The 26,427-nt window shown below is 38.9% G+C and overlaps 1 protein-coding gene across 2 annotated transcripts in view; it reads right to left on the bottom strand.

Annotated features, from left to right (window-relative positions):
• Positions 1-4,619: 4,619 nt before the first annotated feature.
• Positions 4,620-26,427, bottom strand: part of ngef (neuronal guanine nucleotide exchange factor) — a 34,866-nt gene continuing 13,058 nt past the window's right edge. For both annotated transcript variants that reach the window (XM_085380082.1, XM_085380083.1), the window contains exons 3-15: positions 25,584-25,931; positions 25,203-25,267; positions 21,269-21,519; positions 20,234-20,394; positions 19,980-20,132; positions 18,076-18,205; positions 11,852-11,926; positions 10,173-10,262; positions 7,947-8,104; positions 6,845-7,003; positions 6,136-6,215; positions 5,951-6,055; positions 4,620-5,817 (exon numbers count right to left, since the gene is read on the bottom strand). In XM_085380082.1, the coding sequence (XP_085236208.1) occupies positions 5,603-5,817; positions 5,951-6,055; positions 6,136-6,215; positions 6,845-7,003; positions 7,947-8,104; positions 10,173-10,262; positions 11,852-11,926; positions 18,076-18,205; positions 19,980-20,132; positions 20,234-20,394; positions 21,269-21,519; positions 25,203-25,267; positions 25,584-25,931 (1,990 nt within the window). In that variant the 3' untranslated portion in view covers positions 4,620-5,602. The remainder of the gene's footprint in view (positions 5,818-5,950; positions 6,056-6,135; positions 6,216-6,844; positions 7,004-7,946; positions 8,105-10,172; positions 10,263-11,851; positions 11,927-18,075; positions 18,206-19,979; positions 20,133-20,233; positions 20,395-21,268; positions 21,520-25,202; positions 25,268-25,583; positions 25,932-26,427) is intronic.

The raw sequence follows: 26,427 nt of genomic DNA, 5'->3' as shown, positions 1-26,427 counted from the left end.
CAGACGCCACCTCACTAGGGACATCTCAGGCCCTCCATGGTATGGAGGCCTTTCTCCCCCCACCACTCCCCCTGCCAGTGGCAGACATCGGTGCATTGGTGGTTCTTTGTGTCCGGGGATGGGCGTCCAGGTACCCACCGGCTCACTCCTTGGCGGCCGCTTATCGGGGCCTGGAGCCTGGGGCTCGCTCGGGCTCCTTCGGGGGTGGGGTGCCCTCGGCCTCTCGGCCTGGGGCTCGGTCACTCTGGCACAGCTGGCTGCAACCCCCCCTGGCTTCTGCTCCACGGCTGCTGAGTGACCCCTCATCTGGGGCTCTCCTCAGCTCTTTCCGGGTTAGTGGCACGGTTTCCCCTCCGTTGGTCTTCCTTGGTCTCCTTTGCTCTTACGGCCTCTGGATGTCTGGAGCCTTGATCTCCTCCATACCTGCTTCATGCCCAGGAGGATGGGGCTTTGGCTCCCCACACCCTCTAGCAGATCATTATATGAAGGAACCTTTTAAATACAAGCATGGTCACGCTCACAGGTGTACACACGGGTGCTCACACAAAAAAACGACACCCTTTTTGGCTCCTACCTCAAAGCACACTGTGCGCTGTGGATCTTACGTGCTGCACAATAATATTTAATATTTAGTATTTACTGTTATATTCACATAGATCATCGCGATGTTGTTGTTTATTATATTGCTCTCTTTTTCTTTGCTTGTTTTCTCTTTTTTCTTTCTCAACAGGTGATCCAGGTGATTGATATATGTATTTTTTGTCTGTTTGTTTTGTTAGTTTTTGCCCCTTATCACCGTCCCTCTTCCCCGCTCTTTTTCTTTCCCTCTTTCTTTCTCCCTTTTCTTTTCCCCAGTCAAGTCTGTCCCACAGTCAATGGTCATTGTGAAAAATAAGTCATCTTTAAATAATCAATCCCAGGTGTTATGGGGAACATCATGGGAAAATGTCAACCATCGCCATTGCTGAATAAGTGTATTTGTAATATTTTATTATAAGTTTATTCAATAAATGAGTTCAGGTTACTGAGAATTTAATTTGGAGAATAAGAGTTGTTTTAGCAAATCTCTACAGCCCCCTCAGACAATAAATGTTTTTTGTTTGTTTGTTTTTAAAATAATCCTAATCTTCTAATAATCTTTATTTATTTATTACTTGGAAATAATCATAGGAAAAAAAAGACTTGGTCTGAATAGTGTCAGCCAATGATTTTTGGGAAGTGTTTATTACCCTCTGTGTAGCTTACCTGTTCTCACTAGTGGCCCCTAAGTACACTGCACCCAGGCAGTAGGAGAGCATGCTCTCCACTGAGGAGCAGTGCTGCCGGCAGCAGCTTCCATCCAGGTTATTTTTCCTCAGGACATGGAGGAAGTGCAGCCACTGCTGGGTTTTCTTTACCAGGGCATTGGTGTTCTGGGTCCAGGTGAGATCAGCAGAGAAGTGGATGACCCGAAACCTGAAGGTGGAGGCAGATTCCACCTTTTCTCCATTTATGATGAGAGTGGAGTGGATCTGTCTGTGCCTCCTGATATCCATGAGAAGTTCTTTCATTTTAAGGACTTTCAGCTTCAGATTGTTTTCTGGTGACAAATTCTGTACCTCCTCCATACCTGTGCAGAGGGGGTGGCAGAAGGGGTTTGAGCACCTGCCCCTTTCCAGAAGGGTGCCCTAAGTGCCCTTTTCTTGAGACATTTATTTTTTTAAAAATTTTTTAATGTGTGTGTGTGCGTATGCAGTCCTGCCTGTACCCCTCAACAATAACATTTTATTATTAATTACAATTTTGCTAAATAAAAGGATCTGGCTTGTGTTAGTCACATGACGACCATTAACCAATGCTCGTCCTTGAGCAAGCGTGCTCTGCCATCGAGGGTGAACAAGCTCACAACGAGCATGCACATTTTTTGCTGTTTTCAAACATGAAAATTGTGAAAAAATTATGATAACTATGAAAAAACTATGATGACTATGAAAAAACTGTGACAACTATGAAGAACTGTGGCAACTATGGTGAGCATAACAGATGACCTGACAGTGAACAAAGGAAAACAGAGGACTTAATACACACAGGAGGTGATCAGGGGAAGTGGGAACACATGGGGAAACAGCTGACTGAAATAAACATAATGACACCACAGGGGAGGTGAACCTCTGGAATATTATCAAGAATTTGGAGACTACTGCTCAATTCCAGGTTCTTAAACATCAGTGTCTCCGGTGTGGGTAGGAGTGTCCCATGAAATGTGTTGTCTTCTCCCTGAAGAATGTCGAGGGCCACTGTAAATGGCCTCATGACAGTGCAGTACTCCCTTTAGGACTCATGTTCCTGCTCTGTCATGGCTGTCAACCCAAACTTGGAGAAGATGGTGTTCAGCTCAACCAGAGAAATCTCGCAGATTTTAGCCATGGAGTCATAAAACGAATTCCATCTGGTAGTGCAAGGAACTAGCAGTTTCTTTCCAATAATGCCATCCACTGTCTCTGCGGCCACTTTTGAATGACTGGCCTTGTTCCATAACCCTGTGCACTTTGTGGTAGCACTTCTATATACCACTTTTACTTCTGGTCGTGATAGTAACTGCTTGTCAACATCATTTCAAGAAACAAGGTTTAATGTGTGCGATGCACATCTCTGATGTGGTCGCAAAGTGATCACCACACCAACATTATCATCATTGTCATTATCACCAACACGGTTTTTTAAGGCATCGTTCATGTTTGTAAAAGTTACCTCATCCTCATCCTCATCATTCTTAGAGTCATCCTCCTCAACTGGCTGGTACTTTTTGAAGGCCTTGACAAAATTAAGGCCCTTGTCCATCACAGTTGATGTTATTTTGTGGGATATGCCGTAGTGTGAGTGAATCTTGTCCAACTCAACAGCAATATTATGGTAATTTTACACCAAAATTGCTTTTATTATTTGCTGTACAGATGTTTGGTGACTAGTTTTGTTGAAGCATGTGACGTTGAGAGGTGCTTTATAAGATTCGAATTGCTTACAACTTCTGTGTAGAACTTCAAGGTGAAATAAGTGAACTGAATCCACTTATGAATAAGGCTGAAACCTGACAAAATCTGGAAGATATGAACTGCTGTGAATATTATATTTCCCTGTAAGTTCTTGTTTCCTCAGAACCAGGCAGTCAGTGATGGGAATAATGACGTTAAAATAAACGGCATTACTAACACTATTACTTTTTTTAGTAATGGGTAATCTAACTAATTACTTTTTCTATCATTACAAGGCAAATGTGGTGCAGGCACTCAATCAACAGAAGCCCCCAACCTGTTCACATCTCTAATCATTTTGTTCTTCCCCACTCGGTAAAACACCAACTGATATTGTTTTCCACTGTTAGTTTTCTTCCAGGAGCCAGACCAGGCGACACAGAAGGAACCCTGAAACTGCTGCCTAAGGATAAATATGTTTTTTCAGCCACTGTCGTTTCCCTCTCTTCTTAGATTGCCTGAGATCTTCAGCCTGATTAGCTCCTATGCCTTGTTATTTTGCATTGTGATTTACACAACTCTGCGTGTTTCAGTGATATTAGGGTGATTATGGTAATCCCAGGCAGTGTCAAGCAGCCCAATGACAACGAAGGTTGGTTAAGAGAAGAGAGAATGATTGAGTTGGATGGCAAAAACAGACATTTTATTGGGCATTTAGGGTTATTTTTATAATGTTTTTTTTTCTTTTCTTTTTTTTTACTGTTTTGTTTTTGCTGTTTGCTGTGTTGTTTTCTGTGTTACATACCAATATTTGGATATGCACTGTTTACTGTAATGACCCTAATATCACTGAAAAGCACAGGGTTGCTGCCAAAGGTTCAAGATTATGGTACTTTGGCCTAAACGTTTGACCTAAAACCAATGGGAGCACCTGCGCTCCCATCAGATTTAAGCTGTTCTGTTTTTTTGGGTCCATCTCTGTGACACATGACAATGGCTGCAAGTGCAAGAATGCAACCAGAGAGTGGAAAAAAAACAAAAAGGATTTTTAATATTTTCTAAACCAATTATATTTTCTACTCTAAGCATGCCATTAGTTCCACTGGCATATATCAAATCAACAAGGGCTTCTGGAAGTGTGTATTGTTCCTTGCACTGGGTAGACAAAAACAAACTTTCAGATTTCTAAATTCAGTTGATATCAGCAAGTTTCACACATCTGTTTTTATTAACATTAGTATACATCTTACAAATTACTAATTGTAATCCTTTAGATCCAAGGATGAAAATGCTTCATTACTGTGCACAAACATTATATTATAACAGAATTTTGGAGTCATGCATAGTGAATAGCTGTTCATAGTTACATTCTAGACAGTTAATTTAAAATCAATTGCTTTTGCTTTTTTTTTTTTTTTTTTTACCCTTTTGTGTTTGTTTTCATGAAATTTTGTGTTTTATGTGCTATTTCACTCCGAATAGTTTTTTCTTTGACAGCAAACAAGAGTTGCAGCTTGAGGTTATTGTGGTAGAACAGAAATCAGGAGAAAATCAGGAGAACTGTGTGTGTTCAACACACACTAGAAACAAAATAGCCCCTTTTTGTACAACAAAAGCCATGCATGTGGTTTTTAATTACTTGTATCTGTATATATATATATATATATATATATATATATATATATATATATATATATATATATATATAAAATTGTACATACGTACACATTTAAAGTGCAGAAAATGTTTATCACAATTATAGTACAGGTCTGCAACGAATCAAGCAGATAATGATGGTTATAGAGAAATGGAGAGCAGCAGAGTGGTCTTGACATACAAATCACTGGCAATGTTGTAATCAGAAGTTGTCAAATTTCTTTTTCATTAGTTGTCAGTCTAAAGAGGGTAGAGCTTATTGTATGTGAAACTTGAGACAAAACAGAGTGAGTTTAAATGAACACTAAGAATCTTATTTCTGAGTACATTTTAGTTCTTGAATGCATTCTGTTGAACTCATTAAACTGAAGTCAGCATTAGGTCCTCCTTCTTGGTTGCTGATACAAGATTTAATTTAATAATTGAAAACTTCATTACTTTATAATATACAGTGATAGATAGCTTGACCGCCAAAGAGAAACAAAACAAAGCGTTCTTTGTTTTTATTGTTATAGTTTCCGTAAATTCTGTAAATTGATGAACATCTTTTCATCATTTTGTCCATTTGTAGTGTGTTGGGTCTTTTTATGTAAGTGTAATGAAAGTAACTTTATAATGAAATGACTACAGCTTTACAGTTTTAAAACCTTCTCAATAAGGGGGTTTGACAACATTTAACTTATTAATCCATTGCACACAAATGTGCGGTCCTGCAAACACATGTAAACATTTATGCAATATGAAGCATTTCTTGCACCAGTTGTGCATGGTGACTTTTAGTTTTAGTTTTATCTGCCTTGCTTGCCCTGAAAGAATATCACTGGTTTGAGTTTTTGACTCAAGTACTATATTTTTTTTCCCTTTTCACGCTACAATTGTGGAGTTTCAAAAATATTTTATGTTGTGAGGGCATACGATGCAATTGTCTAAAAATAAAGTTACATTACTGTTATAAATTAACTGCTATTCTTCACTGCTGCCCCCATTTGATTACTTCATGATTTGGAGAAGATGGAGCCTTTTGGTGCATGTCTTCCTGCCCTTACGCCACTCTTGGCTCCAGCATGAAGGCCACCTTCATGGGCCTGTTGGATCCTGATGGCTTCTCTCAGGTTCTGAGCTCGGACTTCCTTGTTCTGGATTTCCTCTGCTACTCGACTAGGGAACCATCCCCTTTCACCATCATGGAGCCGTTCACCCATCATCCAGCCTGGAATAAAGAAGACCAGACCCAAGGTGACCAAAGACAAAATTACAGAAAATAATGCAGAAACCAAAACGTATTAGGTAGAAAAGGCAATTGTTTTTGATAACAAACATAAGCAGATTTTGTATCTACATACCATCATCTGTTCTCTCTAGGAGGTTCAGAACATCAGCCATTTCAGTAGAGAGTTCATCTGGTTCCTGAGCGGAGTATGACTGAATACACTGCACCTGTGGAGAATCTGATAAAAGTAATAGACAACTTAAATTCATGTCTACACAGACAAAGAAATTTACTTGTGGGTTCCGTATTCTGTCTCACCTGGTTGGTGGGCACTAGTAGACATAAAGCGTGTGCGCCGGTTAGGAGTGAGTGCACATATCCATCGAAGCTTATCACTCCTGCCCACATGATAGTACTGATTAATAATCATTTAAAGAAAACCGACTACCACGTTGCTTTATGGTATTTTCACCTTTTTTTGCAAGCAGACAGTCCATACAAAACAATTTAAACCTGTAAGATCCAAGCCAATGCCATGACTCCTTCCATAGAGGGAATTGTAGAACATGTGATCTTGGACCATACTTGGAGCATGATTATTCCTGCTCCCCACTGACCTGCACTTACTCTGCATTTAATGATCCAGGCAAATGTACACTTTAGTTTGTCTCAGTAGTTCAGCTTATCAATATCATGCACAGACTTGTTTCCTACATGAACTTATGGAAATTTCTTTACAAACTACAATGAAGTTCATGATTTCACCCATTCTGTGGCATAACTGGAGACATTTCAGAAGTGGTAAAAAGCTTCAGAAGGACTAAATTGCTTTACTTAAACAATTTTGCAAAGTTTGCTCACATACAAAGGAAGGCCCAGTCCTTTAGGTTTCTTGACTGTCGCAATATTTTTCTTGCCTTGTCATATTTTTCCTGTCTTTACACTGTATTTTACAAATAATGGAAATAGAAGACATGATAGAAACTGCTTAATGGAATCCTAAGAGGATTCTTCTCTGAATACTCACATACTGGAGGTCTTGAGCATATAGTTGACCTCACGCTCATCTTGGTTCTCAAGCAGCTTAAGATTAAAAACATTGGCCAGCTGCTGACCTTGGTCTTCAAGATCTTCTGTTCTCAACATGGCCCGTGTACAGGAGTCAATAACCTGGAACTTGTCCCCACTGGTAACAGTGTAACAGAATTAATATCCCCTGTTTTACAGAGCAACAGTAAAATGATCTGTTGTAATCTAAACATTTCGCAGTTTCCACTTTATTTGGCACACTTTAGTAAAGTAGTCTAAACAGTAATCCTTAGTAAAGATAGCTTTTAGTTTTTAGTGAAGCTGTTTTAAACACATTATTTAATTTATCGTCAGTACAGTAGGAGGGAATATCAGCTTATTATATAATTATATAATTGACTAAACTAGCAAAAAAGGTAGACTAATTAACTAGTCTAAAACTAAGAAACTAAGAAAATTTGAAAACCATTTATGAATAATGCAAGCTGTTCAAAAATTCATAAAAATCACTTAAATAAGAGTTAAAATCTAAAATAACAAAACAATAACTCATCGATACATTTTCTTCCGCTTATCTGAAGTCTAGACTAGCTAATCTTAAACTAGCGTGTTGTAGGTTCGACCCTCCTGTTCCAGAAAGAAATTAGCAGGAACACCAGAGGGGCAAAATACAAGCTACAACACAACGCTCCAGTGGACATCAACATATATGTCCTACCAAGCACGGCCAAACAATTTTCTACATGTATATCACACCACAAACATAACTAAGTGTCTTACTGAACATGATCCGGAATCAGAATCAGATTACCTTAATAATCCCTAAGGAAATTATGTTATGTTATGTTATGTTATGTTATGTTATGTTATGAATCCTACCATCCATGAGCAGGAAAAAGATCTCGGCTGTGGGTATACCCTGGATGTTTAGTTTGGTTGATGAGATTTTTAAGAAGTGTTATATTTGACCAAGCAAATAAAGGTTTTTGTCAAAAGACTGAAATTCAGAACTGAACCTAAATCAATGTCAGGTGCCAATTAAATATCTATTCAAAAAATTTACAAAACTATTGTGTTAGAGTACTTTACTAAATGCTTACCTGCGTTTGGTGACCAGCAACAGATTATTGAAAAGGAACAGGTAGACAGGCTGGTAGAGCTTACGGCTTCGCATGGTCCTAGTACTCTTTGGTCCACCCATTTGCTGTACGTCGCCCTTCTTTAGCAACCAGCGTGAGTGGGAAATGATGGGCACAGACTACAAGGTTAAGAGAAATAACAAACAAAAAGGGGTACAGACTTACTGAATTGTTCCAAAACAGAATACATTTGGAAATTCAATTAACATAGCAGTGACCATTTACCCACAAGCAAAGAGAAAGCAGTTGCTTTGGGTGATATGGAAAACATCTCAGTCAAAGAGATAAACACAACTGTTTATTAATGAATGTTTAATTAACAATGAGAATAATAGCCAGCTCAAGATGTCCATAAATCTAAATCAATTATCTGAAACAATACATTTTCTCTGTGTGTCAAAAAGAAACAGGTACATGTTGGAACCAGAACTTGACCAGAATTCTCCTTAGACTTCTCATTTGCTGCATGTCTTGCAACAAATTAACAAATGAAGGTCAAACAGTTCTTGATCTCCGTTAGGTGTTTTCTTTGCTGCAATTTGAGCAAGAAAACCTAACTCCCGATGTTAAAAGGAGTCTGCTACTTGACCTCTGTGAAGCATTGATGATTAGGATGGTAATTGTATCCTCATTACCAGAAGTACCCTACCATTAAGACCATGTCTGATGAGGCTTTAGTGGACATGCATCTCTCTTCTCCTGTGTCAGGTCTCTGCTGAATGTTTTTTGTTTCCTATTTTTAAGGACATGACTTTTAGGTACTTTCAGGTACTGTTCATCTACTGCAGATCAGTTTTTATGCCACTTCTTCTTTTACCATCCACTTGCTAGTTTCCTCAAATTTCAAATGTGTTCCACATAATGCCAAAATATCCCAAGTTTTCAGCTAATAGCTATTTGGTAATCACCTTTTGGGAGAAAAAATATTATATTCTATGCCCTTCAAACTGTGTTATTATTGATAAATATGTGATGATCATAGATTCAACTAAAAATATTGGGGAAAAAAGTGTTTTTCACAGTCCCCTGGTCCTCCCTTGCTATCGAACCTGTAGCCCATGCCGTCATTCACAGCTGTCATCTTAAGGCTGACGTTTCTCCACAGTCACAACCAGATTGTTACAGTCCCAGTCACAATTTAATGGTCTAAAACAGTTCTTAGTTTTGTGTCTGCTTCCTGGTATGAAATCTTTTTATCTTAGTGCAGACTGACCCTTAATGCTGACCTTTTGTGTCCAGCAAGTGCATCTTGGCCTAGCATTGGCTTGGTGACAGAATGATTATGGCCATTATGAACTCACTGGATTCAGACTCCCTCCAGAAACCCCTCTCCACACATGGAGCTCAGCTGGAAAAGCAGAGATGATGGTTCTCTACCACCTCACTTCCAAACAGGAAGTAATTATCATCTCCATGTATCCCATTAGAGTCCTATTGTGTTTCAGTCTGGTGAGAGGCAGAGCACTCAATGTGGCCCAAGCAATAATTAACTCCAATGATGACTGCTGCTATGCTTTGACTCAACAGAACTCTGACTTTTTGTCATCCTGGCTATAATGCTAAAGAGAACCCTTAGCTACAGCACTTTCAGAAAGACATCTACTGTTGATGAAATGTGTTCCTCATTATTGTAAATTTAAATATTATTATGAAATAATACACATAAACAGCTCCATTCAAAGTGCGATGGATGTCTCTTCTAACAAGACCAGGTTTTCCCCAGAAAGTTTCTCAATTAACTTTAAAGTCCACATCAGTTTTGGACACCACTCAGACAGACAGAGAGTGACTGAAGGGGAACTGGGAAGGGGAGCAGAGAAAACTATAGAGTCCGGCATTGTTTTGGCCAAGTTACACACCAATTGACTAAAAGTGATACTGTACTGCAGAAAGTCAACACCAAGTGAGAGTGCCACCTAAACGAGGATCTCAATCCTAAAGAAAACCTGTGGAGTTAGCTGAACCTTTGAGTTGCCAAGAGGCAGGCAAGAAAGTCATTGTGCTGTGAGTTTCTATAAAAAGACATGGGCCAGCATTTTTCCTGAGATGTGTGCAAACCTGGTGACCAACTACAAAAAAAAGTTATTTTTTGTTTATTCACTCTGTCTAATGAGTCTGCACTTCGGTCCAAAAACCAATATACTCCCCCTTGATTGAAAAAGCTTGTTACAATAACATGTATTTTACCTTGGATTTAAACTCAAGTGTCTTTTCAATGCTGATAAGCTCCTCGGTGCGACTCATTTTCCGCACCCCTTCATTACACTCTTTTACAATCTGAGAAAGAAACAAAAATTAGAGACAAAGAAAAAAATGATTTACCCCATAAAACAGGAAAAGACTAAACATAAATTCAAACTGTCCATAGTGTTATATTATTATGTATGTTGTATATATTGCAACCCCAACTCTATAACATTTTAATGGAATTAAACAGAATTCAAATACCTGCAGATCTCATAAACCAATATTTTAGCTACAATACAACACAAGGAATGAAATAAGTATAAAATAAAACATTTGACTATTTCATGAAAATATTTAATCACTTTGAATTTGTTACATTCTCTAAAAAGTTGACAAAAGCCTGAAAAAGTAATGCTAAAAAGAAACAAGGGGAGGAACATTTTGCAGCTAATTGGTTTAACTTGCTGTAGACAAGTTAGCAAAAGTAAAGATGTGATTCACCAGTTTCCACAAAACTGGCCGTCCAAAAAATACAGTTTAATACTCTAAAGCCTAACATGTTGCTGGTGTCAGACAGTTATTTTGCAACATTTTTTTAAAACATCTGTAATGATTTTAATGTGGCACCTTGACTGGGATTACTGTAATGACCCAAATATCAGTTGTTGCTTTCAGGAACCATTGGAATTTTACTATTGCACCAGTGGTACAAAAGTTACCGTACTAGTTTGACCTAAAAGTTCTATCGTGCAAAGAGCATTATGAATCAAAATTTGAAATTTGTTTTTTAAATGATATTCATTGTATCCTTCAGTCTAAAAACAAGAGCGATCATCTGACTAATGGGAGCTTGCTTCAAAAGCCTGCATCTCTGACAATATGAGGCCTCATTAGTGATACTGGCAACCTTGCACACCAAGGTATATACAACAACATATGCGCTCATCCAGATAATGCCTTATGTGAATTCCATTTTTAAAATGCTGAACTGCTTACTGTAGATATTTTTAAAAATCAAGGTTTCATCGTATAAGAGTCTAGATTTACCTGCCTGCAGTCAAGACTTCTCACTAACTGAAAACACTAAACATAATGAAACAAAATGGGAAATAAGACCTTTTGATTGTATCTCTTAGGATTTTATATCAGACAAGAATGGGAAAGCATTCTTCTCCTCAGTTCCCATACATTTCCAGACTGTTGTTAAAAGAAAAGTCGATGACGCTACACAGTAATAAACCTTGTCAAAACTTTTTCGAGACATCCCATATGGAAAAGAAATAGTAAAAACTTATATGTGATTACTCATGAAAGTGGCCACTTTCATGAGTAAATCATATAAGGCTTACATGATTTACTCATGAAAGTGGCCACTTTCTCATTACTTTCATACATTGTTTTAGTAAGTATCCAAAACATACAAGTTTCATTATATAATTTTTCAAGGGATCTTATATCTGTTTTCACTCTTGTATGCTTTTCATACAAGTTTCACACAAGACAGATACAAACTTTATAAGATTTATATATATCTTTTCCATATGGGATGTTGCTGCCACCAAGTTCAAGTTCAACTAAAAATGTTTTTAAAATGGGGCAGTAGTAATAGTGTCATAAATCAATTAATTATTAGAAAATCAAACGCTGAAAAAGGAAATAAAATGAAAAATGTTGCTCACCTTCTCCAGTTCATGATGTGCTTTTATGGCATTTGCTTCCCTCTCTGAGTTTTCTTCAGCTTTTTTCAGAATGTTCTGTCGAAGACAAAGTGGTCATCATCATCATCATCATATACATTTTCTTTGCAAGCGTTCACTGCTTAAAACGTTAAAGGAACACTTCAAAATCACATCAGATTTCACTGGAAAAAAACAGCATGGTAGATAATGTTGAAATTTAAAGTCAGTTGGGATAGAAAGGACCACATCATTTGATGGAATGTAAAACTATTCACCTATAAAAAGTCAAACTGAAACAAAAAAACAGCAGGCTACTTGTGATGGTCCGTTTTGAGTTTTGGGGATGCTTAGTGGTTTCTAGTTTTGATTATCTTTGTATTATAGTTTTTACATTTTGTACTGTTGTAATTCTGACCTTTTATTATAGTGTCATTGTTATGTCCCAGTTATTTCTGCATTGAGTTACCGCAAGGTTGTTTTTATTTCCTTTTTGTGTCCCCATTCTGTCCCCTCAGTCTTGTCTCTTGTCTCTTAGTCTTGGTCTCTGTGTTCATTACTTCCTGTTTTATTTTGACATCCCTTGTTCTGTGTGCATTCAAAATGAAAGATTCTGAGGTCTAACCTGGAGGCATTGGATGGAGTGAAAGATAATGTCCTAGAGGTGTTCTACTGTATTCAAGTAAGTGTGGGGGCCAGTCAATAGTATCAATTCCTTCATCCTCCAGGAACTGCCCGCATACTCTAGCATCATAAGACAAGGCATTGTTGTGCATCAGGAGAAACCCATGAACCACTACACTAGTGTAGAGTCTGACAATGGGTCCAAGGATCCTGATAACCCTGGACCTCAAGTTGCTTTTGCCTAGCCTGTAGGGGTCTGTACGTCCCTTCAATGATATGCCACCCCAGACCATCATTGACCCATCAAAGTGGTCATACTGAATGATGTTATAGGCAGTATAATGTTCTCCCCAGCTTCTCCAGACCCTTTCACATCTGTAACATGTGCTCTGAACAAACCTGTTCTCATATGTAAAAACCACAGGGCACCAGTGGTTTGGCAATACCAACTGGGATCCAGAATTCTGGGTAGAGAGTAGAAGGGTCTACTACAGGATGTGGGGCCATCAGGCCACATTCATGAAGTCTGTTTCTGATTGTTTAGAGACATTCACACCACTGGCTTGCTGGCTTATCCTTGAACTCATCCTGTGCCTCCTTGCACAGAGGAACAGATTACGGTCCTGCTGATAGGTTGAAGACCTAGAGCAGGGGTGGCCAACTCCAGGCCTCAAGAGCCGGTGTCCTGCAGGTTTTAGATATCACCCTGGATCAACAAACCTGAATCACATGATTAGTTCATTACTAGGCCTCTGGAGAACTTCAAGAAACGTTGAGGAGGCAATTTAGTCATTTAAATCAGCTATGATGGATCAAGGACACATCTAAAACCTGCAGGACACCGGCTCTCGAGGCCCGGAGTTGGCCACCCCTGACCTAGAGTAACTTTCTGTTTTCTTATGCTACAAGTAGTGGCACTGGCAAAATGCAAAAAATAGTGAAAAAACAATCAGGAAAAAAATGTCAGTGGCTTTCACCTTTTGAGGAATTGTCTTGTTACACATCTAGTGAACCTGTTGTTAATTTGATTAACACCAAAGCAGCTTAAACTGTTTAAGAACCCCTTGTTTGTGTGTGTGTTTGTTTGTTTGTTTGTTTGTTTGTTTGTTTGTTTGTTTGTTTGTTTGTTTGTTTGTTTGTTTGTTTGTTTGTTTGTTTGTTTGTTTGAGGTGTGTGTTTATGCAACACTGTCTTTGGAACAAAATCATGGTCCCCCATGGTACCTAAGCCTACCTCAAAGTATGAACAAGAGACAAATAACTGAAGTCTAACTGACTCAGATATTGCCCAGATTAACAAGGTCCACGTCAAGTTTTCAGGAAACAGGACATACTGATGAGTAGTGGGATAGGGATACTGGAACAAACCATACATAACTGATAACACAGAATGAATTGGTTGTTACTATGCCAGCAAACCCACTGAGGGAGGTTATTTACAACGCATATGGGAACTGTGGATGAAGTGAGAACCAGCATTCCTCACTGCCACCTGCTCCTGGATCACTGTTTGGTTAGAAATAACCAAACAGCATCAATCAGTCCAACTCAGTGTGTTCCTTCTTCCTAATGTTGCTCTCACTTGGTATTACTACGTCTATCACTACAGCCGTCTTATTCTGCATGTCTACCACTACTATGTCCAGTGGTTAGCCACCACCATTTTCTCTGCCTGTATCTGGAAGTCCCACGGGATCTTAGTTCGGCAATTCTCCACTACCCCTGGGGTGTCTCACATTTTGACCTCGGGACTTCCAGGCCATATTCGGCACAAACACTTCTGTATACTATGCCGGCCACTTGGTTATGGCGTTCCATGTATGTTCCTGCCTGCTAGCATCTTGGACCCTGCTGTTATGTGCTGGATTGTCTCAGGGGCATCTTTACACAGCCTGCACCTGGGTTCTTGCCTGGTGTGATAGACCCCAGCCTCTATGGATCTTGTGCTCAGAACTTGTTCCTCTCCTGCCATGATTAGTGCCTCTGTGCACTACATCACTCCAGGTGGCCTGGAGTGATGTCTCCTTCACTCCAGGCATACAGCTTGATTTTGTCTAGCACTCCAGCTTTGTCCAGCCACTGGTGGGATTTCTGGATGTCAGCCAATTCCTCTATCTGCCGGTGGTACATACTGTGCAGGGGCCTGTCCTTCCATGATGGTTCCTCCTCTTTAGGGATGGGTATCGAAAACCGGTTCTTGTTGAGAACCGGTTCCCACTGTTTCAATTCCTTGGAATTGTTTGCCATTTTTGCAAACGATTAAATAAATAAATAAATAAATAAATAAATAGAAGTAAATAAATATAGGCTTTTTTATAGTCCATCCAGGCAGTGCACAGGTTGGTCTGGTTTTATGGTCTCGAGTGACTGCTTTATCTATCAGTAGATATAGCTTTGCCCCTCTGGTTTTTCTGTCTATTCCTTTCTGAGCCATATAGCTGTTCATCTTAGCTGCTACAATGACAGGATCTTTCATGTAGTGTTGAAGCAGGTCTTTAGGGTTTAGGACTGTCCTGCCTTCACTTAGCCAGTCTGGGTATGTCTCATCCATTAACAGCTGGTTCATTTGTTCTGCCAGGTGCAGTTAACTTCTTTAGACCGTAGATGTACATGTAAGAACTGTCCAACTCTTCAAGCTGTCCAGCTCTTCATGCTTGAGTCTATTTCTTGGATGTCTTCTCATTATGATGGTTACTTAATCCTGTTTAGGGAGGTTACTTTGGTCTGTTATTAGCTCCACGGGCCACTGAGCATTGTTATTATAAGTTGCCGCCGTCTCCGATATGCTCTGTCACCACCCTTGGTGGGGCTGTTCTCATATTGTTCCCCTGCCACTGAGAGCACATCTTGGATGGTTCAGTGGAGTACAGCTGGTTTATGCTCCTGGAAACAGCCTACATACCAAATGAAAAGGATGGGCATGGCTCCAGACAGTTCTGTGATATAAAGGTCATTTGAGGTCAGCTTCAGTCTGAGATTTGATTTAGCATTCAACATGCTTGTCACAAATGGAAAAAGAAAGTGCATGGCTTTCCCTAAAGTATTTACTGGGCAGCTGTGTCCAAAAGTCCAACCATGTCTGATTTCTGAAAGGGGACTTCAGTGTCTCGTCACAAGACAGTTCTATTAAACTCTCCTGCTGAACAACTGTAAAATCTTCAGACATGTCAGATGCTTTGATGCTGATGCCGTTTCTCATCCAGCTATTCACTTCTGCTGTCCCTGGAAAATATTTACTGAACTGTTGTCTGAAAGAGACAAAGAATGTATTTTTTTTGTATGTAATTTGTATAGTTTTTTTTTCTCTCTTATTTCTTTTCTAAATGTACTTGTATATTGTTCACATGTTGAAATAAATTACCAACCAAACCAAAGAGACAAAGAATGCAACAATGTTGTCTATGACTCCATTGGCAAGGTTTAGGTTGTTGTCAGACAGGAAACTCTCCAAACTGGGGACAGCTGCCTTTTGCTGCTCTACACACCCCAGTTCCTGCATCCTACTTAAATTCAGATATTCAAATAACCTGTCTTAGGAAATCAGCCACAAGCATCTGCGCCCATGGCCTATGGATCACCTTGAACTTAAAAGACTGGAGAGCCAGATATCACTGGTTGATCCAGGTATTGGCATTCTTCATGCGATGGAGTGAATTCAGCCGGGATCTGAACAGAGGGTAAAAGGGTTGCCCAGGAGGCAATAACGAATATAGTCGACTGCCCATTGCATGGCGAAGCACTCCTTTTCCACTGTACTGCCCCCAGCCCCTTATTCAGGCATCAGTAGGCAGAATGAAAGGTAGGGAAACATTAGGACTGTGGAGCAGGCGTTCCCCATAAAGAGCCTTCTTTACTTGCACAAACCCTGCCTGCCACTGCTCTGTTCACTGGACCAGATCTGTGAGGGGCTGGTCAACTAAGTCGGGCATGAACCACCAGTAGTAACCAGCCAGCCCCAAGAGCCATCTCACCTCTTTTTTGGTCTTGGGATGCAGGCAGAATGTGAAGGCTGCTGTTATTTCTATCTGAGGGTGTATCTGACCACTTCTTAAGTGGTACTCCAGATACTGTACATCTGGTCGTCCTACTGCACTCTTCTTTGGGTTGGCTGCGAGCCTCAGAGACTCCAGGACTGTGGCTACTCACATACTCTGGTCAGATTCCACTGGTGATGATAACGTCATCCAAGTAGATGGAAGGATATGCAGCATGACACAACAGCCATAAGGCATTGAAGGGTGGTTGGGGCTTCAAACGAGCCGAACAGAACTGTGACTTATTTTTACAAACCGTACAGAGTGCAGAAGGCTGGTTTTTCCTTGAACTATAGAGGCAAGGTAATCTACCAGTAGTCCTTAGTTAAATCCAATGTTGTGAAAAAACAAGCAGTGCCAAACCGATCCAGGACCTGGGGCATGGAGTAAACGTCAAACTGTGACACTGTCACTGGCTGCAGCTGCTGTCATTGCTGTAGTAAGGACCCAAATGCAGACATTCTGAGGGCAAAACTAGGTTTTAAGGCTATTGAGGCTAAATAAAGATGCAAAACAATGACAAGAGGTCACTAGGAAACATTAACTGGGCATGAACTAAATCATTAAGGATGTGACACATGAAGCAAGGAACATGAAACTAGAAACATGAAAACCTGGAACACGTGAGGAAGATGAACAGATGATCTGACAAAGGGGTGAGGAAGACAGAGACAATATATATCACTGGGTGATGAGGGAAGTGGAAATACATGGGAACACAACAGGAACAAATTAGACATAATGAGACAGGGGAAGCATTACTGCACACATTTAGCACAGGACGAGTGACTGTCAAAATAAAACAGGAAGTACATGAACGCACGAACATTGACAAGGACACACAAGCTTGACAGTAGAAATGGGGATCTACAAAACATGGAGGCATATAACAGACTCGGGGAGACAAAGGATGAAACACAAGGTGAGGAAAATGGGAACAGGTGAGGGAGATGAAACACAGAGACACAATTAAGGAACCGAGAAACAAATAGGGAACACAAACATGAGACGGAGAGGGAATAAACAGAGACATGACAGGGAAAACATACACATAGGACATGACAGACTCTCAGAGGAGACACAGAGATGAGACAAAGACATGAAAACATGAACCAGAAATAAAAATAATCTCTGAGGGATGAAAGAACTAACTCAAGACTAATCTGTATAAACTTGAACTTAAAACATCTTCATGATGCAACGGAAAGAATCACGAATACAAAATAAACTAAAAATGCTGGGTCAAAGACCCAACACCCTGACTGACACCTCATTCACCTACCAGTAGTCTACACAGAACTGTATAGACGTATCTGTCTTCACCACAAGAACTATGGGGGCTACACAACATGCTATGTGACTTGTTTTACTCCCAATTTTAGCATTTCAGCCAATTCTTTCTGACGCTTTGTCTAGCAGGCTAAAAAATTCCAAGGAACTGAACTACTGGAACCAATTCTCGATTTCCATCCCTACGGATGGATGGATGGATGGATGGATGGATGGATAGATGGATAGATGGATAGATGGATAGATAGATAGATAGATATAACAGTGTTGGTAAACTCACCTGAACAAGAAGCTTGAGCCTTGTAATCCTTTGAAAAGGAAGGATGAGGAAAGATGTAAAGGACAGGCCCTTGACACATGGATGGTTTTCTAGTGTAGCCATGGTGTCCCGAAATTGCTGGTTTCCATCTCTGGACAGACAGTCATAATCAGAACTTGGACATTCAAACACATTGCTTATTTGAATACTATATGTTCTCCATATACTATATGTTCTTCTCCTTATCTCTATATGTGTTGAGAGATAAGGAAAGTGGCAGTGCAGCAGTATGTCTATGACATGTCTTTGGCCTGTACATATTTAATGGTAGGTTAAAAGGAGGTTCTTTGGAGAGATTCATACTAGAATCAAGAGCAATCAGCTGCACCCTTTAGGGTTCATAAAAGCAAATCATTAGCCTCCATCTCAATCTGTTCCTATCCTTTTTTGCATACCCACTTTCTGCATATCCTTCTTTACTACATACAGTACATATATCTCCTCTCTCGTCTTCTGCTATTCACCCTTCCTCATTGCAAAGCATCTTTCCAAATCATTCAATCTGAGGTGCCCCTCTGATGTATTCATTTCCAATCTTGTCCATTCTCATCACTCCCAATAAAAATTTTAACATCTCTGCCACCTCTAGCTCTTTCTCCTGTCTCTTTTTAGTCATATATAACCAAAAGAAATATGGCCCTACCAAAGATGATACAAATATGGTCACTAATGACATCAAACCTTTAGTGTCCACCTACATAAAATCAATAACTGCAGCCTTTAAATGCAAAATACTAAACGTTTGAACAAGAATGCAAAATAAAAAATAACAATACATGGCTAACACCAAACATTGTGAAGAAAAAAAGCAGTCTTACATGCAATTAAATATGAACTGCCTTTTGCATGAATAAAGCAAATAAAATTATTTTCCCATGAAACTTGTATATGAAATGAAACCAAAATTAGATATGAGATAGGCAGAAAAGCTACAATACAAACAACCCACAATCATTACCTATCCAAACTGACAACATTTGGAGAGCACATTTTGAAAATCACTACAATGACATACATATGAACCCCGTTAATTAAGACAATGTAAAAACACTTTCAAAAAAGTAAGAAAGAAACCAGAATCCCCTTAAAAATTTCCCAATTACCTGGAAAGAAGTGAAAACAAAGGAAAAAAATTAGAAGCTAGAAAGGGATTAAGCCAATAATCTGGGTTTTATAAATTGGGTTAGGGGTTAGGTTAGGTTAGGTTAAATTGAGTTTATTAAAGACTTTTCTTAAAGACGTGTAAGCCAAAATCCCTCCTGAAACCTGGTGACCAACTACAAGAAATGTCTTTCTATTGTACTTGGCAACCAAAGTTGACCCAGTCATGTTTTGCTTAGAGATTAAATACTTATTTCAGTCAATGGCGTGCAAATAAATGTATAACTTTTATGTAAAAGCATCTTTTTTTTGTTGATATTTTGTCTGTCTCTATTAAAAATTTATTAACAGATTTCATTTATAAGCAAACTTACAAAATTCATCAGGCATCAAATAATTATTTCTCCCATTGTACTGGTCATACCCAACAACACTGTGCATTTTCTCAACATTTGTCATTACAAAAACTTGCTTAACAGAGACTTAAAACATTAACAGATGATATTTATTTTAAAACTTTCTCTAATTCCAAGCATGTATTTATCATTAACAGCAATGCTTACAAAAATAGCAGGAACTATATTGTGTTGTTTTAACAGAAACAAAAACACTATGAAAAATGAATTTTTAAAAAATATAAGTGTAAATAAATATAAATTACGATCATTCATATTTTTCTAACAACAACAAAAAAAATGACTCATACAACACTCCATAATTTAACTATTTGTGTATGAAGAAGGCATATGAAATATAATACTCACAAAATGCGTCTGTAGTTCTTCTCCTGGTACGCCTGATTAATGACGTATGTGATAAACACATTGAAGTGTTTTGCTGCATGGTAATAAACAATGTCACACACATCAGGAATCAAAATAGACTTCTCAATTCGGTGTTCAAGATCCATCAGGAACCTGAAAAAATTATGAGATTTCTATAACTCAAGCACATTGTGTGGCTAAACTTCACAGTTAAGACTTAATAAACTGATTTTGGTTAACATATACTGTCCCACCTTTCACTGGCTTTCATCACTTCCTCGATGTTGGAAAACAGAAAATGCATGTCGGACTGGCTTAGCGTGTTCACTAAAACAGGGTTACGTAGGAAATGTGTCTCTAAAATTTCCAGACTCTTGTAGTAGGATGCCTCTGAAGTGACCAGCTCAAACATGGCCTAGGGACAAAAGGAAATTTCAATACAGTATAAACAAATCACTACCAGGGCAGCTGTCTTTTAATTTGTTTCTCAGCAGCATTGTCAGTCTGTCTACCAGTTGGGCAAATAGTCTTTACTTAGTCCTTTCTAACCATTGCACTTTACAGTGTGTTTTTACTATCTAACCATTCACACACCAGTTCTAGTGGTTTGCTTGGGAGCAACTTTTGGGTTCAGTGTCTTGCCCAGGGCAATTTTAACTTGTAGAAGGATCAAATACCAAATGACCAACACCACAATTAATTGATTATCCACCTTATCACATAAGCTATGGTCTACACTGAAATATTTTAGTATCACTTGGTACATTCGTCTATTTGTATGCCATTTATATGTTTTGCATGCACACATATGCTAAGATCTCTTTATTAAGTGCCTGTTGTGATTGAGTCTGCTAAGGTCAAACGTACATATCGTTACACTTCCTGGAGCTTAGTGTATTTTTTCTAAAGGATTTCCCAAGTCTATGACTAATAAAGTACACTAAACATAGTGGGCCAGTCCTTTTAAATTTTAAATGCAGGTGTTTTCAGTCCCATTGCCACAGGTGAATAAAATCAAAACCTTGGATTAATATAGCGAGTTCATAACCAGCTTCATGTGACTGTTTATCCTGATTGTCATTGTAGGGTAAGTGAATTCAGATAACAGACACATAATCTAGTTACACTTAACCCACTTTGCAATAAAGGTCTCTCGCCATACAGTCTGCCTTTACAAACATTTGTGAAACAAGGAGTTGTTCTAAAGACGTCATTGAAATCAAACATGTTACTGTAATAAATAACGTTACTCAATCCAAATAACTTTTTGGCATCACAAAATTGCTCACCTCTTGCATTATAATTTCTTTGTGCGGTAACTGAGTAAGCAGACCGCTTGCCTGCACAGCTTCCAGGTTCTGCCACAAGGTCAGTGACTGAGCACTATTCCTCAGCTGCAGCTGTAACACTGGTGGAGACATTACACCAGAGTCTGTCCCCACAGTCCCTGCCTTGACCCCAGGAAAAAGGTTGTCACGCTGACGCCGCTGCTCAATCTCCTGCTGCTTGGAGGTGTCTCGGTATTCCTGGTACAGGAAGGCTAAAGAGTCAAAAAATGATTAGTGCGCGTTAAGTATGCATATACAGCTTATTTTTTCAGTGGCTTCAATTACCATTCTTTCATACGGTGTCTAGACAGAAGGCATACACTATTGTATATGGATAAAAGTTCTGGGTTAGTCAGTTAAACTGAAAATGTACTTGTTTCTTTAGTCTCATTGCCACAAGTGTATAAAATCAAGCACCTAACCATTTAGTCTGCCTTCACAAACATTTGTTATAGGGTTGTTTTAAAGAGTTCACTGAATTTGAGTGTGGTGCTATAATAGTATGCCACTGTTAGAACAAGTTAAAATTCCATCACTTCTAGATGTCATTGTAAAATGAAATTGGTTAGAAACCACAAAACCTATACTATAATTCAGTTTTAGCTCAACTGACCACTAAATCAGATAAAAGGTCTGCGAAATCAGATAGAAACAGTGAGGATAGATAGCAACAAATAAAACTGACTTTAGAGTTTTCCATTTAGGGTGGACAAAGGTAAGTGTGTTAATTCAGGATCAAATGAGTTAACACTTGGGAGTTTGGGGGCATTTATATAATTTACAAACAGTCATTTAGAAGAGAGACCTTGTGTTTAATAATCCACATTTCACTTTTAGGTACAGTTGAGGATAGGGATGGGTATCAAAACCCGGTTCTTGTTGAGAACCGGTTCCCACTGTCTCAATTCCTTGGAATTTTTTGCCATTTTTGCAAACGATTCCCTTATCGATTCCAGTCGCCCCGAATGACGTCACCACGTTGCGGAGCGTCATTTACCTGGCAGGAAACACGGCGGCTCAAACGCTCAAAAGTTTGATTATACTTTACGAGAACGGATGACAACAGGGCAACTTGCAATACTTGCAAAGTAGATATTTCATTTAAGGGGGGAAACACTACGAATATGCAAAAGCATTTGCTCACAAAACACGTGATAACCTTAAATGAATGTCATGTTTTTAATTCCGCTCCAGACTCGTGAATCTCAACCCAGCACCACTCAGGTACCCGAGTGGTGTCCAGAAAGTCCAGAATGCTGTTTATAGAAAACATGTGCTAAAGAGTTTTTTCCTCAGCAGATGTGTGAATGGGGAAAATCAATTTGAAATGTGCAGAGACTGGCGGTGTACCAGGGGCTTCTGTTTAGGGCTACACTTCACTGTCACCCAGCTGGCCTAATGTCCCATCTGCTTGGGATGGCTAACAGTGGCTAATTTACAGTAAGTTGTTCCCCTGTGGTAATTTGTAAATTTTTTTGAAAAGTCGATTTTAGCAGTTATCTCAAAATTAACTGTCATATAGTCTATCGATCAATTCACTGGTTGTGAGGTGCCAGTGCTAATCACCATTCCACCAAAGATACTTACAGATTAAATAAAAATAAAACCAAAATATACAGGAATTGTTTTTGGTATTAGTATGTGTCGGTGTTTCCAAATAATCAATAGAACCACGATCCAGAATTTAGGCAAATATTTATTGAGAATGGGGTGTCTAAATTACTTTGTGTGCATGCTCTTTGTATTGTTATATTATCAAACTCTCATGACATTTTTTAATTTCTGTGTAGGTTCTCAGTCATCCGGGCCTTGATAGTCTAAGAAGTTTGGAAGAAAGTGACTGGACTTCTTTAAGTTTTGAGAAGACACCTCTCATCCAGGAGGCTTATTCAGTTCTAAATCAAATGGTGGAGAGTCCCAGGTATTTAAACCCATACTGGGTGTTGTCCCTTATCACCAGAAGTTTCAAGTGAAACCATTGTGAGATATTGTCTCCACCTTTTTTGTGACCTATTGAGGACACCTGACCTAAGATGTGAGTGCGGTTTGAGGCGCCTGGGAAATGATCTCAAAACTGCATTGTAGGTGGCTGACAGTTGGTGTCATAACAAACCCTCGCTGTTTAATGATGGTTGTTCACAGTGGACATAGATGGCTCCTTTTAGTTTTCAGTCCAAAATTTGAACACTGGCATCCTCAAAAGAATGACCTTTATCCTTTAGTTGCAGATGTACAGCTAAGTCTTGTCCTATTGAGGTGGCTCTTCTATGTTACATCATGCATTTATAGAGTGGCTGTTTGGTTTCTGCATTAAAGAAATGTAGTGCAAATGTGCTGCACTGCACAGAATACGTTATGTTGCTTAGTTCGTATTTTTTAGTTTTGTCTTTGGATTGAACCAGTTTTTCTCTGAGAGTGTAGCTGGATCAGTTTGTCTGAGTATCCTGCTACATGAGTGACAACAGTGTTATGTTATGTCATGTTATATTATGTTATTCTGTTTTTCTCCCTGCTTGGGGTCTGACCTTTTTTCCTGTGCATCTTTTCTGATTCATCACAAGTTGTTGTTCCTGGTGGTGATGGGAGTGAAACACTAGATACCAGACTGTGTGGGGGGCTTCTGGTAAACTCGTTAAACAGTGTTAAGGCTTATATGCTCCTCAGTGCATTATCTTTTGAGTCTTCCCTGTATCTTTCCTGGTGAACTATGTTTCTATCTACTGAGTTGATATGATATGTGGTGATACCTGGGTCAAAATCAAAACCGAAGAAGTAGAAAAACTGGTTCATTCCATGGATAAGTTTTAGAACTGAAGAAAACGTTTAGAGGTGAGACGTCTTCACAAAACATAAAGAAGTCCATTTACTTACTTTTCAAGCTCCTTAGAAAAACTTAAATATATACTAACAAAATATTAATAGAAACTCTGGATAATTAAAATTTGTTATTAATAATTGGACTGGTTGGTTCTTATATAGCTCGTTTCTATTCTGCTTGAGCATGCAAAGCCCTTTACAAATTCACACATTCACACACAATCAATCCCAAACCCAAACAATCATTCAAGCACTATTTTTCCTACACCCAAGTGCTTTCTATCTAACATTCACACACATTTATACTTGAGGAGCATATCTTCAGAGACCACCTTGAGATTAAGTATCTTGCCCAAGTATACTTAGGCATGCAGACTGGAGACTGGAGCAGCCAGGGATATAAACTACCAACCTTCAAATTATAAGATGAACCTCTCCACATCCTGAGCTACAGACACCCCAACACAGCTAAACTGTGCTTCTCACAGGTGGGCTGAAAGTTTGCTGGTGCAGAAATTGGAACATGTTGTGTAATCTTCCTCAGTCATATACTGCAGATTACTTTTGTGGGTGTAGAACTGGACTTGAATTACATAAGAGCAGGGTGAAAGTACAGTCTCACACATAGCAAAAATAAATGCACAGACTTTAGAGAAACATATGGTCTATGTGTACTGTATTGTTCCACTTCTTAGTCAATTTTCAGGCTTCCTCTTCTTCATTTAAGATTTAGAATTCTTTATTATATTCTTAAATGCTGCCATCATAAGTAAATTTCTACTAATCCCTGTAAAAATCATCCAAAGTGAATTAGACTGTGTGGAGTAGTCTATCAATCCAGGAAACTCTATATGAGGCACAAAATTGCTTAACCAGTCAGCGATCTGAATCTACATACAGGAAGATTTTATCATGCATATTATTGAATTAGTAAAGTGCTAGAGAGCTTACATGAATGGTGTGACTTACCACTGCTTATATTAGCCATAATATAGAAACAAATACAAAAGGGTTTTCTAGCAATAGCTCTGATGGTGGGTGTAATATATGCACTACTCTCACCCTTTGTCAAACTCACCGATATTTTTGATGATTTTGAGACTGTGGCAGATTGTCTGTGAGCATTCTCCATTTCTCAGCACCCTACGAAGAAAAAAAAGGACATACCTTTGTGAAGAGAGCGCTTATCTCTCGCTTTCTCTGGGTGTGTGTGTGTGTGTCATCACTACTAAATTTCAAATCTTTTCATAAGATAATATAATTCATAATATACATTCTTACAATGTGTAATTTTATTTTGTGAAAAAACAATAAGCATTTTTATCTTATTTATTTGTCTAATTTCTCGGCATATTATTTGCTTTCATCAGAATTCAAATGATTTTTAATTTTTTTTATAAATTTATATCTCTATTTCTAAAATATTTATATCTCTATTTCTAAAGTAATTTGATCTGACCTGTGGTTCATGTGGATATCCTGGTCTCCTTCAGAATTAGGCTGTTGTGAGTTCATGGTCTTCCTTCTGGTATCCTTCACAGTGCAAGCTTTAGCTGTTTGCTCAGAAAGCTCTTCTATGGCTTCACTGTCACTGTTGTGAGTCCAGTCCGTGCTCATTTCTGCTGTAAAATCTCTTTGCTGGCTGTATGAAGCAGCTGATATTTCCACAGTCCTCTTTCCTCCCACTCCTCCTCTTCTCTTATCCGCAGCATTCTGGTTGTACAGAGCATGTGTGCTACTGAACTCACCATTGCTTGGCAACAAATCTCTGGAATGATGAGGCTGCCGCGAGAGCTGAGGACTACATCTGACAGAAGAAAAACAAGAAACACACCTTAGAAATACATGTACAGAAGCCATTCACATCATCTAAAGCTTAACTGACAACAGCAAATTCTTAAATTTGTGTGCATATTTACTGGATATTATAATTAGGTTTTTTCATTATCACAGGAAAATATATTGCCCTTGTGCATGAGAAATCTTTAAATTAGCTGCTAGTTTATATAACTAGTTTCATGTAGATGTAAGTGAAGAAACTTGGAGAAAGACTTGGATTAACTTGGTCAACGTATTGTTAATTAATTAGCGAGGTGAGAATGGTTCAGGCATTATTGAAGGGCAAGATGAGAGAGGCTAAGGACAATTACTGGAGAAAGCTGGAGTGGAAACTCCAGCAGAATAGCATGACAGAGGTGTGGAGTAGCATAACGACAATCACTGCATCCAGGTCATCCAACAGCAAAGAAGCTGGGGCAGTGAGGACAAAGCCAATGAGCTGAATGTGTTTTTTAACAGATTCA

This window comes from Rhamphochromis longiceps, linkage group LG14 (assembly GCF_057381845.1).
Source record: "Rhamphochromis longiceps isolate RC_006_pf linkage group LG14, R_longiceps_female_GT1.1, whole genome shotgun sequence".
NCBI classification, from domain to species: domain Eukaryota; kingdom Metazoa; phylum Chordata; class Actinopteri; order Cichliformes; family Cichlidae; genus Rhamphochromis; species Rhamphochromis longiceps.
Note: the sequence above shows the minus strand (reverse complement) of the source record. Positions and strands in the feature narration are given on the sequence as shown.